The following is a 17,647-nucleotide window of genomic DNA, read 5'->3' on the forward strand; positions in this document are numbered from 1 at the left end:
GGTAACAGGGCATCGCCTGAGGTGGGGGGTCCCTGCTGGCCCCCCACAAAATGGCCACACCATGGTGCCTCATGTCCCTCTGCGTGCCTGGAGCCACGCCTCGGGCAAACAGAAAGCTGACAAACTCACGTGTCCCCAGAACTGCCCTTCACTTGGGGCAAAGCTCTCAGCTGTGAGAAAGGCTAAATACATGGTGTCCGGTTGAGCTCCCTGGTCACCGTGGGCTTGCTCAGGGCAGTGGGGGGCTCACGCAGCAGCACATCCCTGCGTGCCAGTCTGCACTCCCTCCGGCTCAGGGGTCCCCCAGCCGGTGCTGCCTGCATCGCTGTGAGCACTGCTGTGTTTTCTCAGTTATGCGCGGCTGCACGCACCTAAATAAGATGCTGCTGAATGGCACTGTCGCTCCCCTGGTGCTGTGGCGCTGTGTGAAGGCTCACCCTTCCTCAGTCACCCACCCCGCCTGGCTGCTGGGCCTCTGCTCCAGCTATTTCCCGTCCAACTGTGCCCTCTTTAGTTCATTCTGTCACAATCCAACCGACCCTTAAAGGCCCAGCTCCACCATCTGTTAAGCCCTTCCTGAGAATTAAGCTCTCTTTCCCCAAGTTGCCACAGCACATTGTGTGAACCTCCAGGCTTTTCCCAGACTGACCGTATCGTGTCTGTGGCTGTTCCCATCCCCGGGGCCCACCAAGCACTCTGCAGGGTTTGTGAAAGGGGACTCAGGGTGACCCCTGCATGACAGTCCGTCATTCTCACCTCCTGAAAGAGCAAACATGGACTGACCTCCTGTGTACCAGGCCTAGTGAGGCATTTTCACACGCACTTCATTTAAGTTACGTAACACTGGGAGGTGGGCTTGTTTTCTGAGGAGGAAACAAACCAGAGCGGTCTAGGTGACACAGCAAGTGCTGAAGCCAGAATTGAAACCCAGGCTTAGTCTGACTCCAAGGCCAGGCTTTTCCCTGTAAAGCAGACACGAAGTAGTAACAACTGTGTATCGTTTATATGGTATTCTCACATACATTATTTCATTTGCTCCTCACAACAGCCCTGTGAGGTAGGTAGGGTTATGTATTACTGTTATGCCCATTTCACAGATGAAGAAATGGAGGTGGCTCAGTGAGGTGAGTGACTTGCATAAAGTCATACAGCACATTAGTGGCTTCATAGGTCCTGTAGTTCCTCTAAAGTCAAGCTGCTTGAATTAAGAAGCACCGAAAAAATGGAGAAAGGGAATTTTATGGAGAGGAAGAAAGGGCAGTGGTAATTTACAAGATTTCTTCCTTAAACTGTTTGGTTGTGGTCACAGCTTCAAGTACCATTGGCCTGGTGGCCTGGGACAGCTGTCAGAGACTCGGGTCCCACTGTAGGCAGAACAGGCCTTTGTTACCTAAGGGATGTGGCCTTCCCCACGGCCCAGTGTACAAGCTCCATACTCACAGGGCACAACTATGGGGAGCCCCATCCTTGGCCTGTCTCCCATGGGTGCCTGTGTCACCAGGCTTTCCTGGCTCTGTCTGAGGGTTCCTGCCCAATGGGGAGGACCTGGAGACTCCCAGGGCGTCCACACTCTGGGGACGAATCATACTGTACAAGTGTGTGACCTGCACTGCTCATCACACCCTGGGAAGAAAGTGGTGGCTTGGGGTGTCTTGCCCTGGATCTCACCCCACGTAGGTCCATGCTTATGAGCTTATGAGCAGAAACAGCACTCCAGGGGAAGGGCACCTCCTTCAGAGCAGTGTCTTAGCGTCTGGACACCTACTCCAAGGAAAGCGCTATGGTTTAGACCACTCCTGAGCTCCTCGCTGCATCTGCCCTTTGAGACCCTGGTCTGCTTCCTCTGGCAGCACTTCCTTGGGGGTGGCAAATCTTCATCCTCCAACAGAAGATGGTCATAGAGTTGTGACTGTTGAAGAAGGTGGGGGTGACAAAGGAGGTGAAGTCATAATAAAATGGGGTTGGAAGAAGGCCAACCTTGGTTCTGAAGACAGATCCCAAGCGGGAATCCTAATAATATTTTCAGACTGAGTGTGGTCTCCCAAGGTGACTATTTTGAAAAGGAAAATACACATTGGGGTGAGAAGAACCAGACCAGAAAATGGGAATGGAAGGACAGATTTCGGCTCAATATAAGAAAGAACTTTCTAACAGCCAACACCAGCCATCCATGGCAAGGGCTGCCTTGGGGGTGATGAGCTTCCTGTCACTGGAGGTATGCAGGCAGGGAGAGGTGATCGCTTAGAGGTACTGGGGACAGGCACTCATCCCCAGGTGCACTGGGGTATGCTGGGGTGGGGGAGGACTAAGTGACCATTGAATTATTTTCCAACCCTGAGAATCCATAATGTTTAAAATGACTTGTTTCAATGATATCTTCAATTCTTGGCGAAAGGATTACAAAAGTCAGGTAACAGGCCACCATATGAAGTGCCTCTCATTGCACTGGCTCCAGATTTTCAAACCTTCACAGGCACAGCAGCCATTTCTGAAGCCAGAAATTCCCAAATGCTTAACTTTGACCTACTCAAGAGGAACAGCGCCATCTTCTGAACCCTGCCTGGACGCTCACTCCCCTAGGCCATGCCGCAAGTCAAATCTGTCCCCCAAAGGGGCCAGTAACACAGTTCTAGGACATACTGCATTTCCAAGCCAGTCAAACATGGTCGCCCTCGGGCAAACAAGTCCAAGGTCCTGGCCACATCCTCTGGACAGAAGAGCAGGCGTGATGGAAATCTCTGGGTACCTTCTGTCCTGGGAAACCGAAGGGAGCATCTTGTTCTCACTCCATCCCCTCCACCAGGGCATCTTATGACAGATGGCTGAGTGAGGCACTGCCTAGTGGTACAGAGCGAGAAGGAGCCCATGACAAAACCGCTGCTCCTCTGTCCAGCCAGAAAAGTCCTCCTGTGGCCTCTTTTAGGACACATCAGCAGACTCTTCACTTGCCATACAGACTGCCCATCTCTAGCTCAAAATGGCAAGAAAAAAGGTCGCTCTGTTGAGAGGACACATGGATTCCTACAGGTGGACTGCATCATGGGGGGTGGGGGTCAAGTCCTGCTGCAATTCCTACAGATTAGTTTCGTGCCCTGCCTTAGGCCACCGGTGAGACACGCTGACATGGAGCTTCTTGGAAGCCCCCCTCCAATGTGGCGGGGGTTCTTTTTACCTGTACCGTATTAATCGAATAATCTTATTGTTCATAAAATCCAGAGCGTGGGGGTGAGAAGAATCAATGCAGAAGCCGTCGCTCAGGGCGATTTTCAGCACCTCCTCCACGAAGACCTGGAAGCTGTTGATCTGCTTGTTGGCTGGCACCACCCAGAGCCTCTTGAGGTTCTGCTTGGTATACTCCTCCTCTGGGAGCCCCTCCACATTGGCCACCCAGTCCAGAGTCAGGTGGTTGGGGTCCTGCAAGTGGCTGGTGATGGAGGAGAGATTGCCATTGGAGCAGTAGAAGAGCTTGGAGCCGAGGAGCTTGAGGAAGAGGCAGGAGGTGCTGAAGATATTGGCGTTGAAGACCTCCATGCTGGAGGAGGAGAGGCTGTATATCTGCGGGGCCTCCCGCACGGTGAAGTGCACCGTCTGCACGCGCTGATTCAGCGTGATGTTGAGCATGGCATTCTTCTCGGCCTTGGAGAGCTCCACCTCCTTCTCCTGCAGCGCCTCAATCAGGGGCTGCACCTGGTAGAAGTCAGCCTCCCTGCGGAGCAGGCCCATCTCCTGGAAGTCCTCGGGCAAGTCCAGATGGGATGTCCGCAGGAAGTTGAGGATGTAGCGAAACACTTTGCCGTCACGGTCAATGAAGCAGTTACCCTGGCTGTCCCTCTTGGTGGGCATCTTCCCGCTGAACATGGCACCCAGCATGGAGTCGGGGAAGCTGGTCAGGGTTGCCAGTGAGGTTGTGTAGAGCTTTCCCCCGACATTCAGTGTGATGGGGTCGGACATGGCAGGAGGCTGGGGTGCTGGGCAGTAGTCCTGCAGAGGGAGAGAAATGAGAAACGACCGTCACCCAGCCATAGCCGGTGTTGGAGCTGCTACAGCAGAATACCACAGACTGGACAGCTCAGTAACAAGTGTGTTCTGGAGGCTGCGAAGTCCAAGACCACGGTGTGGGCAGATCTAGTGTCTGGCAGCGGCTGTCTTCCTGCTATTTCCTGACACACTGTGTTTCCCTGAAAATAAGACCTAGCTGGACCATTAGCTCTAATGCGTCTTTTGGAGCAAAAATTAGTATAAGACTGGGTATAATATAATAAATACCAGGTCTTATGCTAATTTTTGTTCCAAAAGACGCATTAGAGCTGATGGTTTGACTAGGTCTTACTTTCAGGGAAACACGGTAGGAGGAGGAAAGAGAGCTCTGTGCAGTCTCTCTCTCTTTTTTTTTTGAAAGATTTTATTGGTGAAGGGAAACAGGACTTTACTGGGGAACAGTGTGTACTTCCAGGACTTTTTTCCAAGTCAAGTTGTTGTCCTTTCATTCTTAGTTGTGGAGGGCGCAGCTCAGCTCCAGGTCCAGTTGCCGTTGCTAGTTGCAGGGGGCGCAGCCCACCATCCCTTCGGGACTCGAGGAATCGAACCGGCAACCTTGTGGTTGAGAGCCCACTGGCCCATGTGGGAACTGAACCGGCAGCCTTAGGAGTTAGGAGCATGGAGCTCTAACCGCCTGAACCACCGGGCCGGCCCCAGTCTCTTTTATAAGGTCACTAATCCTGTTCATGACAGCTCTACACTCATGACCTAATCACCCCCAAAGGCCCCACCTCCTTATATCATCACATTGGAGGTTAAGATTTCATCATGAATTCTGGGGGACACAGACATTCAGTCCATACCATCTGGGTTGTCACAGTTCTTAACTTCTTATTGTAGGTAGGTCAAATCTATAGTCCTTGGGGTCAAAATGAATTAATATTTGATGAACAAATGGATGGGTGGTAATTGCTACACTGTCTAATGTGTATTAGGTTCACTAGGGAGTTAAAAGGGAAAAGAAAAAGAAAACAAAGCCTGGGTCCCACCCTCCAGAAATTGTTTTAATTGGTCTGGAAGGTGGCCCCAGCACTGGTATTTTTAAAACGTGCTGTCAGTGATTCTAAATGTTCAGTTGGGACAGAGAACCACTGGTCTAAGGAAAGAGAGGAAATGTGCCTGGATTGAATACTGTGTTACCTGCTCTTCCATAACGGTCATGTATCTTTTGACACAGACAATACCACCACCCGTCTGTCGTGTTCAGATGAGGAAAACTGTGCCTGGCTTCATTCCCCATGCTCAGAGAGGGGACGGGCCATGCCTGGATTCAAATCCAGGTCCCTTTACATGAGAGGGAAAAATGGGCACACTCTGGTACACTCGAAGGACCCAACAAATGCTCTGAGATTGCTCCAAGCCCAGTGTTACCTTCTTATTCATTTTCCATCCCAAAGAATTTTCAACAGTTGGCTGTGGTCAGTGCCATTTCCGTCTATGTGCCAGGCCCACAGTGGGTTCCTTAGCCCTCTGGATTCGAAATGACACCTTTTCTGAACTCTCCTCCTCCTGTAACAACTTGCTTTGCCATGAAGATGCTCCTGGCTCCTGGTGGCCTGCCCGTTCCCATCGCGATGGCACACGCGCCTCCTCTGGAACTTGCTTCAAGGTCAGTGCCAATGTGGAGTCTGCCACCGAGCACCCTTTACCCTCTCCTTAACGGAGCCTCTCCGCCCCTCACCCCCCCACAGACCTCACAGCCTCGTGTCTAGGGATGGTGTGTCTCCTTCAATCTGAAGTCTTGCGTTCTAACTTCTCTTTAATGTTCTAGAAAGCAGGAGATGTACCATCTCCGCTTCCAACATGGTACTTTCCCAACAGCCCACCTATGGGACGGACTCAGCAGTCTTTCCTTGATGCTGGTGTGGGTGGTACAGAGAAGAACTGACTTCAGAGCTGCCCTTAAGAGCTCAGCTCAGCGCTTGGTGGGGAGAAGGACAAGGGGAGTGATGGGCAATGTCCCAGGCGCTGGCGGGGGGTGAGGGGGAGGACTGGGAGTGAATCCTTGGCATGCTTACTATCCATATGGGAAAACAGAGGTCCCGGGGGGACACCCCCAAAACCACCCAGTGAGGGTGGCGAGCCGGCCAGAGTCCTCTCACAGCGTCTGCCCTCTGAGGAGGCTGCTGCACTGAGACCCCCTTACTCCAGAGGCTGGAGGCCATGCTCAGCTGCCCCACCCCACTGTCTGGTGGGGGGGGTCCCCTCGTGATTGCGTCCCTGTCTAATGGAGCACTTTGATACTGCAGAAGGGCATTAACCATCTGGAGTGTCTGAAGAGAAACAAGCTGATGATGAAGGTACAAAATCAGCAGCAGCCTGAAGCAGATGGGCTGCGAGACAGTGGGGAGGTCCAGTAGAGAAGGGGCGGGGAGGGGCCCGCGGCAGGGGGGGCTGCCGGGTGGAGACCTGCGGCTGGGGAGGGTGCGTGGCCTCGGGGCTCAGTCTGGCCAGTTGTCTCTCTGGAGTAGGCCACATCTCCCTCACTTCAGAACCTCCTTTTCTGTCTAGATAGTATTGTGCCTATTCTAGTTTTCAGTCTCTCCCTCTCCTTGATTTAAAGCCCAGGCTCAGATGTGGCTCAGCTCCATGGAAAGAGTGGGCTCAGGTGTCAGAGAGGCTGGGCTGTCTTTCCTGACAGTTCTGTGGGCTGCAGACCCTGTATCTCCTGTGTGCATTCGTGCTGAAGAGCTCAGCACTGGGGCTCGAGGAGACAGGAGCCACAGGGCATACCTGGAGGCTCTTGGGTGGGCACCCCAATTATTTCTCTGCTTGTAAAAGCAGCAGAGCACCCACCTTCCTGTCCCCAGACCCCCCAGCTTGTGGCTCCCGGTCATCTGTCCAGGGAGAGCAGCAGAGAGAGCTGCACAGTCAGTAGGGGCACAGGCTGGCTGGGAGGCAGGTCTCCTAGGGTGTCCTCTGTGGTAGTCTCCCCACACCCATGAGTCACAGAGCCCAGTCCTTCCAGCCCGTTTTCTAGTGGCAGCAGCATGGTGCCACCATCACAGATGCACAGGCCTCACTGTAAAAAGCACGATGACAGAAGGGGGCAGGAACTGGCACTTCTGGGGGGCTGAGGAGCTTTATGAATGTGGCAGAGGGTTTGTGGTCGGGGGGTGGTGAACTAACATCACTGAGCTGCAGCCCGTGGTGTGCACCCAGCTGCCTCCTAGACATCTCCCCCTGGATATCCCGTGGGTACCAGGAGCCCAACACAGAATTCCTCTTCCCCCAAACCTGCTGTGGACTCTTCTCAGCCACCCAGCTGTCTGAGCCCGAGACCCAGGAGGCAGTCCTGACTCATCCCTAAGTTTTTTCTCAACTCCGTCCCCCTGAACCCATCACTTAGCTACTCCTGGCGCTCAGGCCTCAGCCACACTCCCCTTACATCCTCACTTGGCTCCTACCATCTTTCTCTCTACCTTCCATTGCAGTCTGCAGGCTGTTCTTCCTGAAGCATACTGCCGGCCCAAAGCACCTTGCGTTTCCAATCTCACCTCCAACCTCTTCCCTCCTCACACGTTACATGCTGGCAGTCTAGACACACTGCACACACCCTCACAGTCACCTGCCATGCCCTCTGCTCTCCTTCTACCACATTCTTCACCTTTCCTGTCATCAGTCAGCCTTTCAGGCACTGCCTCTCCGTAAGGCTACCCCAAATCACTAGGTTAACAGCTCTCCTCCTGGGGCTTCCAGGTCCCTTGCACAGCCTTCTCCAGCCGTGTCCACCATTCCCTCATGTTATGACCTGCTTTGCACATGGCCCTCCTCTCCGATTTATCAACATGCAGATCTCTGGACATCCATATGCAAAAAGAGAAGCTTGACCCATACCTTGCACCATATGTGAACAGTTAAAACAGATCATGGACCTAAATGTAAAATCTTTTTAAAACTATGAAACTTCTAGGAGAAAATCTTTGTGACTTTGGGTTAGGCAGAGAGTTCTTGGACAGGTACAAACTGTAAAAAATTTGACAGGGCCGGCCTGGTGGCTCAGGCGGTTGGAGCTCCGTGCTCCTAACTCCGAAGGCTACAGGTTCGATTCCCACATGGGCCAGTGGGCTCTCAACTACAAGGTTGCCAGTTCAATTCCTCGAGTCCCGCAAGGGATGGTGGGCAGCGCCCCCTGCAACTAAAATTGAACATGGCACCTTGAGCTGAGCTGCTGCTGAGCTCTCGGATGGCTCAGTTGGTTGGAGTTTGTCCTCTCAACCACAAGGTTGCCGGTTTGACTCCCGCAAGGGATGGTGGGCTGCACCCCCTGCAACTAGCAATGGCAACTGGACCTGGAGCTGAGCTGCGCCCTCCACAGCTAAGATTGAAAGGATAACAACTTGACTTGGGACAAAGTCCTGAAAGTACACTGTTCCCCAAAAAAGTCCCGTTCCCCTTCCCCTAAAAAAAAAAAGAAAAAAAATTGACACACTGGACTTCATCCAAACCAAAAAAACCTCTTTGAAAGACACTTAAGAAAATGAAAATAAGACAAAGACTAGGAGAAAATACTTGTAAAACATATATCCAATAAAGGATGATTAACCAGAATATATAAAGAACTCTTAAAACTCAGTAAGAAGAAAACGCAACCCAATTAAAAAGTGAGCAAAAGATCTGTTTGTTCACCAAAAAAGAAATATGGATGACAATACGTGAAAAGATACCTGACATCATTAGTCATTAGGGACATGAAAATGAAAACCACGATTATTTACCATTACACACCTATTAAAATGGCTCAAGTAAGAAATCTGATAATACCAAATGCTGATGAGTACACAGACCAACAGAAACTCTCTCTCATACATTACCGGTGAGAATGCAAAATGGTACAACCACTGTGGAAAACAGTTCGGCATGCAGCTTCCAAGAGACCCAGCAGTCCCACTCATTCTTTATCCCAGACAAATGAAAACATATGTCCTTGCAAAATCCTGTATGTGAATGATTACAGCAACTTTATTCATAATTGCCCAAACTTGGAGACAACTACGATACAAGTGGATAAACAAATGGTGGTATATCCATACAATGGAATAAGACTCAGCAATATAGAAGAACTAGCTACTGACACACACTACAACATTGAAGAATCTCAAAAGCATTATGTTAAGTGTAAAAAGTCAGCCTCAAAAGGTTACGTGGTGTGTGATTCTACTTATATGACATCCTGGAAAGGGCAAAACTAAAGAGACAGAAATCAGATCAGTGATTTCTGGGGGATGGGTTGGGGAGAAGGCTGGCTTTGTAAAGGCACTGTTACCGAACTCAAGGAGTTTGCCTCTTAGCTGCTTGGGGTGTTCTAGTCAACAACTAGACGGGGTTGCTGTGAGGTAGTTTTATTTACTTGCAGCAAGTAAAGGAGATAGGATTCACATACAAAGCTCTGTCTCCCTAGAGGGAGGCATAGCCATTACTTACACAGTGGTACCTCGGTTTTCGAACGTCTCTGTTGACGAACATTTTGGTTTATGAACGCCATAAATTTTATGGATCTATATTATTAGATAGTAAAATTCATGCTAAATTTGCAGTTGTAGGTGTTGATTTTAAAGGTCTGGAACGGATTAATCTATTTTGCATTACTTTCTATGGGGAAGCCATGCCTTGGTTTTCAAACGTTTCAGAACTTGAAAGGTCTTCTGGAACGGATTACGTCCGAAAACCGAGGTACCACTGTATACACTGTTTGGTTAATTAGATGTTGATTTCTTCTTTGCAGTTAGCTAAACGTATCTGATTGGGTTCCCCTTCAAGCTCATCTGGTTACAGCTGCTTCTGCAAAATAGTGTGTTACAAGTTAACGCTTAGCAAGAATAGCATTTATCAATAGTAAGAACCGTCCATACCTTTTGATCCTGTCCTATCTAGCAGCACAAGGAAATAGCTTGGATAGAAACAGTCTGTCTTGACGTGGTGATGGTCAAATGACTGTATAAAGATTATAAAAAGCCATAACTGCCAACCTAAAAAAGGTGAATTTTACTGTATATAAATTATGCTTTCCTCAACTTGAAAAAAATCAAGATTGTGATAGTGTCATGATATCCATACAGTGGCTTATGCACCAGTTATATACATACTATATTGTTGTGAAACTTTTGTTTCAGTAGTGTGTGTGTACTGAATTGTGATACAAAGTGTATCTTCAGACTTTGGGTTGTGATAAAATTGTTTTCGCAAACCACTGCCTAGTTTGTGATCTCCTTGAGGGCAATGACACCATCTCCTGTCCCTGCATATTCACTTCCTAGCACACGCTGGGTGCTGGTGGCAGTGTGGTGGCAGAGGTGGGCAGCAGGCCCTGGGAGGGAGGGGATGAACATTTCCTGAGGGTATTCCTGCATCCAAGGCCTTTCCACTTACCAGCCCTTTTAATTCTCACAGCACACTTACAAAGCAGGCACCATTCTCCCTGGTAGCAGATAGGAAGCTGAGACTCAGACAGACTGGTGACTTGCTCAGGACACACAGCCAGCGAGCCGAAAGCCAATTCTCTTCCTACTGCACAGGCCACTAGAGTGCTAACGGTAACAAAAGGCTGTGTCATAGCTTCGACCAGTTTGAGAATGCCCAAAGCAGCCTTTAAAAAATACTGCTCTGCAGCCTGCTTGGCAAGACAACAGCCACCACTTGCTGAATACACGACTCCTGTTTTTACAATGTGAGGAGGCTCACATAACACTTGGTAGCATTTTATTTATTTAATAAAAATACATAGAAAAGTACAAAGCATGATACTATTGTGCTAACTGCTTTACATACATCCCTGCATTCGATGTCTTTCTAAGCACCCTGTGAGACAGATACTGTCATTATCTCCATTTTACAGATGAGGAAACTGATGTCAGAAAGCGGAAGAGCTGGGATTTGAATGCAGGCCCACACCTCTGGTCGTTTCCACTCCCACTGCAAGGTCCCAGTGGAGTGAGAGACGCACTAGTCTAGACCAGACGAGGGCACAGTCGGGTCTACACTGCACCAAGCTAGTCCACTGCCAGCTGCGGCTCTGCCCACTCACCTCTGAGGACATGGGGACCGGAGGGCGGATGGCCCCGAGCCCCTCCACAGCGGACACAGGGCAAGGCCACCGACAGGTCTAAACCCTTCTGTTTCAACAGCAACTCGACACCTAGTGATAAAGCAGCGGAACACAAAATGCCATGTTTCTGAAAGCCAGATTAAAAACGATGAATGGAAACTCAAACTGAACCAGGAAGTAGGAGATGAAGCCACCTCACCACTGTGTCTGAATGAATAATTTTCTTAAGTAGGAGCCTTTTCAAATTCGCCTCTCGACTTGAAAAGAACCAAGAAAAAGGCCAGCCGTGTCTCCCTCTCTGAGAAAACCACTGGTGTCAAACCAGGAAATCATGACTATGCTGATCACTGGACCATCTGACCAGGCAGGAAAGGCCAGGGGCCTGAGAACTTGGACTTGTGGCAGGAATTCTGAGGTGGGTCTGTGGCCCAAATGAGAAGAGGTCTTAAGGCCCAGCCTTGCACCACGTAAAGGGCAATTCCAGCCTGAAAATCACCTGATGACAACCTCTAATTGTGACACAGAAAATAGAATTCTTTGAGAGACGTCCCCTAAGGAAGGCAAGCCAAGACATCGCTCTAGAGAGTCCTATTTTAGAACTCTGTCCTGATACCCAGGTCCCCACAGGCCTCTCGCGGGACATAGCTTATGCTTGGTGAGTACTTATCATGTACCATACCTGTGCTAAATGCATTATATACATGTTGACTCATTTAAGCCCCAAACAAGGAAAGTACTATCTCTACTTGACAAATGGGAACCCGTGGCTCGGAGATGGTAGGTAACTTGCCCAGAGCAGTGGCAGAGCTTGGATTCATGCCTAGGGCTGCCTGACCGCAAAGTCTGTGCTCTGAGCGATAACACTTCTCCTTGGGCATTCGGCAGCCAAGACCCTTGCAGAGGTCTGTCACTTGTCCCCCTACTATCTCTTACCAGGTCTTCTCACACTTGCCATCTCAATTTGATTCTGACCTACACAAAGACCAGGGCACAGAGAATCAACCTTTCCTGAATACCTAGGACATAACCGGAGCTATGTGAGACATTTTCCTCTAGATTATTTCATTAAAGTATCACACTGATGCTGTGAGATAGGTACAATTATCCCAATTGTTAGGATTTTAAAACTGAAGCATAGAGTAGTGAAGACAGCTGCTTAAGATCACACAGCTAGAGCCTGCAGAGCTAGAATTCTAAGTGAGGTCTCCCTCCAAAGCCTGTGCTACTTTAAGTACATAGGCTGTATGACATTTTACTAAGAAGCATAAATAGGATTTGAAGAGAGACCTGTAATGTTCCTGAGAGGGAGACAAAATATCTTAAAATTGTTCTTCTAAAATTAGTTATAGTTGTTTTGCTCTCCTAATCCAAATCCTAATAATATTTTTTCAAAAGATAAAAAAAAAAGATTAAAATCTTAGTTTGGAAAAATTGATGCATGATAACCTGAAAGAATATTTGAAAAAGGGTAGTGATGTTAGTATAAGGCATTAAATTAGATTATAAATTTATATAATCTATAAAGCAACAGCATTTCTAACTGGTATTAAAACAAGGAAAAAGAGAAGGAATTTTGTAATACATGTGTCAAAAAGACTGGAGAGCAATCGAAACACACACACATACACACACACACACAAACACATGATTCTGGGACCCTGGCAGGACAAGTCACATTATCTTTATTTCACAAACTTAGGATGAATTCTTGGCTCAGGGCATTGTGTGCATTCTTGACCTCTGAGTCATGGCTTCTGGGAGATTCTGGGTTTGGACACTGCTCAGAGAGCAGTCCTTTGGAGACAGCCCGCGTCAGGGTCTTCTCTAATTTGGGTCTTGAACAAGAGACTAAACCCAGCCACAGAGGTCCCAGCCAATAGCTTGTACACTCCTGGTGCCCTAGAATAGGACCTGGAACAGGATCGGGCTCTTTCTGTGCAATTTCCTGCATTACTGCCCACTGAGTTTCCATAATGAAACTACCTTCCATGAAATCTACTCTTTTTACACATTGAGGACCAGTTGTGACAACAATGAATCTGCTAAGCAGTGTATCCATCCATCCATCCATCCATCCATTTCCATCATTTATTAGCTGTGTTGACTCAAAGAGCCCAGAAATGATACTCTAGTAATAATGAGCACACTTAACTGCAAATCTCGGTTTCTAAATGTTACCTCCTACAAAAAGAAGTCAGGGCTTCCTGGAGAGATTGATGATTCCAGAACTTTGACAGGAAAAGTTCAAGGTGAGCTTGGAACATCTTTTGCCAGGTAGCAAAGAAGCAATCAAAGATTAATAAATGAGCTCATATAAAAAAAGAGAGATCTTAAAAGTTCTCATCAAAAGAAGAAAACATCCGGTAACTACCTTAGTGTGTTGATGGATGTTAATGAAATGTATTGTGGTCATCAGTCAAAAAATACATATGTCAAATCATTATGTTGTACGCCTAAAACTAATACAATATTATATGGCCCAAAGGGACTCTTCACTGGCCAAATTTGGGATAGTTTGAGTACCAAAAATATTAATGATGATAATGGGTCATAACACATTTAATTCTTAAAAAATCATGAGTCTATGTTACTCCAAAAAGGAAAAAAAAAGGAAAGGAGAGGGTGTGAGAAAGACACAGAGGAAAAAGTTATTCTATAACAAAGAATACCAACTAATATAGAAAAAGAATGGCATAATTAGAACATCACCATTTTGCGACCCTCAATGTTGCAATTCAGGCAAGGATCATCAATGGATATGGAATGAAAGGTTATTGCAAACACACAATTCCAAATGTCTTAAAGAATCACGCCACAAACTACTTATTAATTACAAAAAGGAGAAATTTACCCTTGTACGGAGAGATCAGGCTGTCATAACCTTAACCAATAACCAGGTTTAGCATTCATGGATAGTAGGACCCTGACAGCACATGCTTCCTCATGTGATGCAATAAATACTGTATACAACATTATCAGAAAGAAATCTAATCATTGATAAAATAATCAAATTAAATAGGTAGAAGGGCTCTATCCAGATCAAGTGAGTTGCTTAAAAATATAACCAGATGCAGTGCATGAATCTTCACTGCATCTGATTAAAAACCTAAGGTTTTCTTTTTGGCCATTGGAGATATCTGAATATCAACAATATTGACTTCTTGCTAATTATCTTATGTCTGATCATGGTATTATGGTTATGTAGGAGAATTATATAATTAAATACATGCTGAAGAATTTAGAGATCAAGTGTCAAGAGGTCTATAACTTTTTAATAGTTTAGCAAAAAGTGAGTGTGAAAGCAAAACCATCAAAATGAGTTGTTACATGTAGGTGAAAGGCTATTCTTTAAACCTTTCTGTAGGCTTGAAAATTGTAAAAATATTTTGATTTTGGAAGAAGAGGGAATAAAAAACACTTCCCTCATGTTCAGTTCCAGTCAGAGTGCCCTTTTGACCCCAATAAATAGGACATTTGTTATTACTACTACTAAGAAGCATTGATATCCTAATTTTCCTCTCCAGCTGTGATTGTGGTATGGAGGATGAGGAAGCTAACCAGGGCGAAGCTAAAATAGCCCACAGTTGGTGGAGGAGTTAGAATTTAAACCTGAGTGGTCTCCCTACACAGACCCCACTACTCACAGAAACCATAACACTAGCCCTGCCTGCCTCTCTGCTGGGATCCAGGCTGGGAGAAGATGGCTATTCAGGCCTTATTTCCCGTGTCCTGAACCCAGAGACTGCTACTACAGGAGGAAAGAAACTGCTGTCATGGTTCACGGAAAATGTTCACAAATGGGGGCCACTTCTGGGCATCACAAATGTTGTGGATGGGCAGAAAGAACTGGAGGGGCTTTGTGGGGGAGAAAAAAGTGCGTGGGCTTTGACATCACCTGGGTCTGCCTTTGAATCAAGACTCTGCCACTGAACTGGCTGTGTGGGCCGAGGCCAATTCCTGGACAGATGATGTCACCACCATCATAACAACAGCAGCAATAATAATGAGAGCTGATGTTTATTGGGCAGCTATTTCTGTGCTAGGCACTTTACGCATGTTGATATCATAAATGAAGTAGATACAGACGTACGTTTTATGGAGCTTCATAGGTGTTGAGTTTTTTACAAAGGAAAGGCAAGACCCTCCACCTGCAAAAAGATGACTTGCTTTACTGTGATACTCGCTTTACTGTGGTGGCCTGGAACGGAACCTGCACTATGTCCAAGGTACGCTTGTACTATTATTATCCCTACTTTTATAGCAGGCTCTCTCCTACCTCTGTAATTTGGTACCTGCTCTCCCCTCTGCTGGCACTGTGAAGGCAAATCCCATTCATCTGCCAGGCTCTCAGCTGGAATTCACTCCTTTCTCTTCTGCATCTCCAGGGAGTTGTGCTCTCACCCCCTACCCAGGTCCATTTCACTTAAGTAGGTGGGTACCTGGCCACCCTGTTGGCCCGGGGATCTCCCCTCTCTGTACCCACAGAAACAGGTAGGGGGAGGGGAAGAAATTCTTCCCCTGTGTAGTCAGATCCATTTTCCTCATCCCAGACTGATTGTCACGTACCAATAGGGAGGTTTATCACCCTCTCCTGAATTTTCAATTTGGAATCTAAGACAACAGGGCAAGGCCCAGGTGACCACCTGGAAATAAATGCAAGAACTCCCATGGTGTAGGAGACGACAGAACATGGTTGGGTAAATCTCAAGGATGACAGTGCTCAGAGTCAGTTGTGTCTCCCAGTAAAGCAGATGCAACTTCCCCACCTACTCAGCCCACCAGGTTAAAGACTGGCTCACGGTCCTGGGGGCTGGATGGGGGCACCCCCTTCACCTCCCCTTCCTGGCCTCCCTGTACCCAACAGCTGCCTACCTTTAGCCGTTTTGCCCAGTTCATCTCTAAGAAGTTCACAGGCTGCTCCATTATCCCCACAGCCCACCCAGTAGGGGCAAAAGGTGTCACACATGCGCCCTGGAGTCAGCTGCCCTATAATAGCCCAAAGGACAGGGAAAGGTGGGCTGGAGGAGGGAAGCCACTGACCTGGCAACCTGACTTCCCCATTTGCACAGCAAAGTATTTTCTCACCTGTTACAGAGTCCCAACAACCATTTTCATCCCCCATCCTGTTCCAGAATGTTCTTTCATTCTCTCAGCTCACTCTCAGGCTTCATCTTGGAATTTTCCTCAGGCAGAAGCACCCTATTTCAACACTCTCTTCCTTATGGTTTTCCTGCTCCTAACAATTATAATTTATGAACAAAGGTCTTTTCAATCCACCTCATTTCATCCTCACAACCACAGAAGCATTGCCTTACAGGTTGGCATTCAGACGGGCTGAGGAAGCTGGTCCAGTCACACAAACTGAGAAGGGCAGGGCATCAACTTCTTTTTCTTCCCTGCCACCCATTCCAGACTAAACCTCTGCCTCCCTGCAGTGCAGGAAAAAAAGCAGGGTCTTCGGAGGAAGGAGGCCTGGGTGGTTTTGGGCAAGTCACTTCACTTCTCTGAGCATTTTCCTCACCTGTAAACAGGTACGGTGACGCCTTTACAGGGTGCAAGAGTTAAATGAGATCAACTCAGTGTGTGACGCATGGAGTTCAAGGGTTGGGCTGTTTATTTCTAGCCAGAAGGACAGGAAGGCGTTCTGTGCATCCCAAGGTATTTGCCCACTGTGGCACCCCCTTGCCCACATTACACCAGCGCTGCCGGCACCGGGCTTTCCAGGGCTGGGAGGCGTCCTTTTCATATTTTTGTCTCCGCCCCTCCGTCCTCAATGCTTTTCGGCCCATTCCACCCAGTCCAATCCAGGCCCGCCGCACCGGCTTTCTCAGCACCCACTCCCCACCCCGGGAGGGCCCCGCCGACCTCACGCACAGTCTCCCGCATTCACCTTGAGACTCCGCCTCTCTTGCCCCACCTACCAGACACTCCTCCCAACTGTCTCGACCCTCGTTATCCGGGCTCTTCCCTATCATCACCATCCATTCCAGCTCCTTCCACCAGCTCCGCCCTCTCTCCTCGATAAGCGCGCCCTCCCCTGCTGCCACAAGCGTCACCATGCCCATCGCACAGATGAGAATGGCGAGGCTAGGGTAGGCTAGATGACCTCTCATGGTAGGACAGGTACCCGGGTGGGCGCGCGCCCCCGCACCGGCCGGCCCTAAGCCCCGCGACCCCGGCCACGCCGCACCCACCTCCTGCCCTGGCTCTGCAGCCTCCCCTCCGCGGGCGGCCAGCGCAGCTTTTGCGAGGGGGGTGGAGGGCTGGAGCCCAGCTGAGGGGCGTGGCGGCGCGGGACCCGCGCGGGGCGCTCCCGGACTTGTAGTTCTCTCCGGGTTCTGCGTGGCTAGGTGCCCCGAGCGCGAACTCCATCTCCCAGGAGGCGTTGCGGTGGGCCGTCCAGCTCCCCACCCCGCCCCCGCCAGCGCTCTCGCCGGCTGGCCTTAAAGTGGACGCGGCTTCACTGGCGGTTCGCGGGGTGGCCCCCTCTCGGGCTCCGCCCTATTTCCCGCACCTCGCCCCTCCCCCCTCTTCGTCCCGCAGCCCCGCGGCTGCGCCTGTGAT

The 17,647-nt window shown here is 48.9% G+C and overlaps 1 protein-coding gene across 4 annotated transcripts; it reads right to left on the reverse strand.

Annotated features, from left to right (window-relative positions):
* Positions 1 to 981: 981 nt before the first annotated feature.
* On the reverse strand, positions 982 to 17,545 carry KCTD21 (potassium channel tetramerization domain containing 21). 4 transcript variants are annotated; one of them, XM_081064083.1, is made up of 2 exons: positions 17,278 to 17,545; positions 982 to 3,981 (listed from the first exon to the last, which is right to left on the reverse strand). In XM_081064083.1, exon 2 carries the CDS (start codon positions 3,949 to 3,951, stop codon positions 3,169 to 3,171), a length of 783 nt encoding a protein of 260 aa, XP_080920209.1. In that variant the 5' UTR covers positions 3,952 to 3,981; positions 17,278 to 17,545; the 3' UTR covers positions 982 to 3,168. The 4 variants fall into 4 exon arrangements, with proteins under 4 accessions (XP_080920209.1, XP_080920207.1, XP_080920210.1 ...); XM_081064081.1 differs by lacking the exon at positions 17,278 to 17,545 and adding an exon at positions 17,005 to 17,084; XM_081064084.1 differs by lacking the exon at positions 17,278 to 17,545 and adding an exon at positions 16,169 to 16,361.
* Positions 17,546 to 17,647: the final 102 nt, after the last annotated feature.

Source organism: Rhinolophus hipposideros (genome assembly GCF_964194185.1).
Source record: "Rhinolophus hipposideros genome assembly, chromosome: 10".
Lineage (NCBI taxonomy): Eukaryota > Metazoa > Chordata > Mammalia > Chiroptera > Rhinolophidae > Rhinolophus > Rhinolophus hipposideros.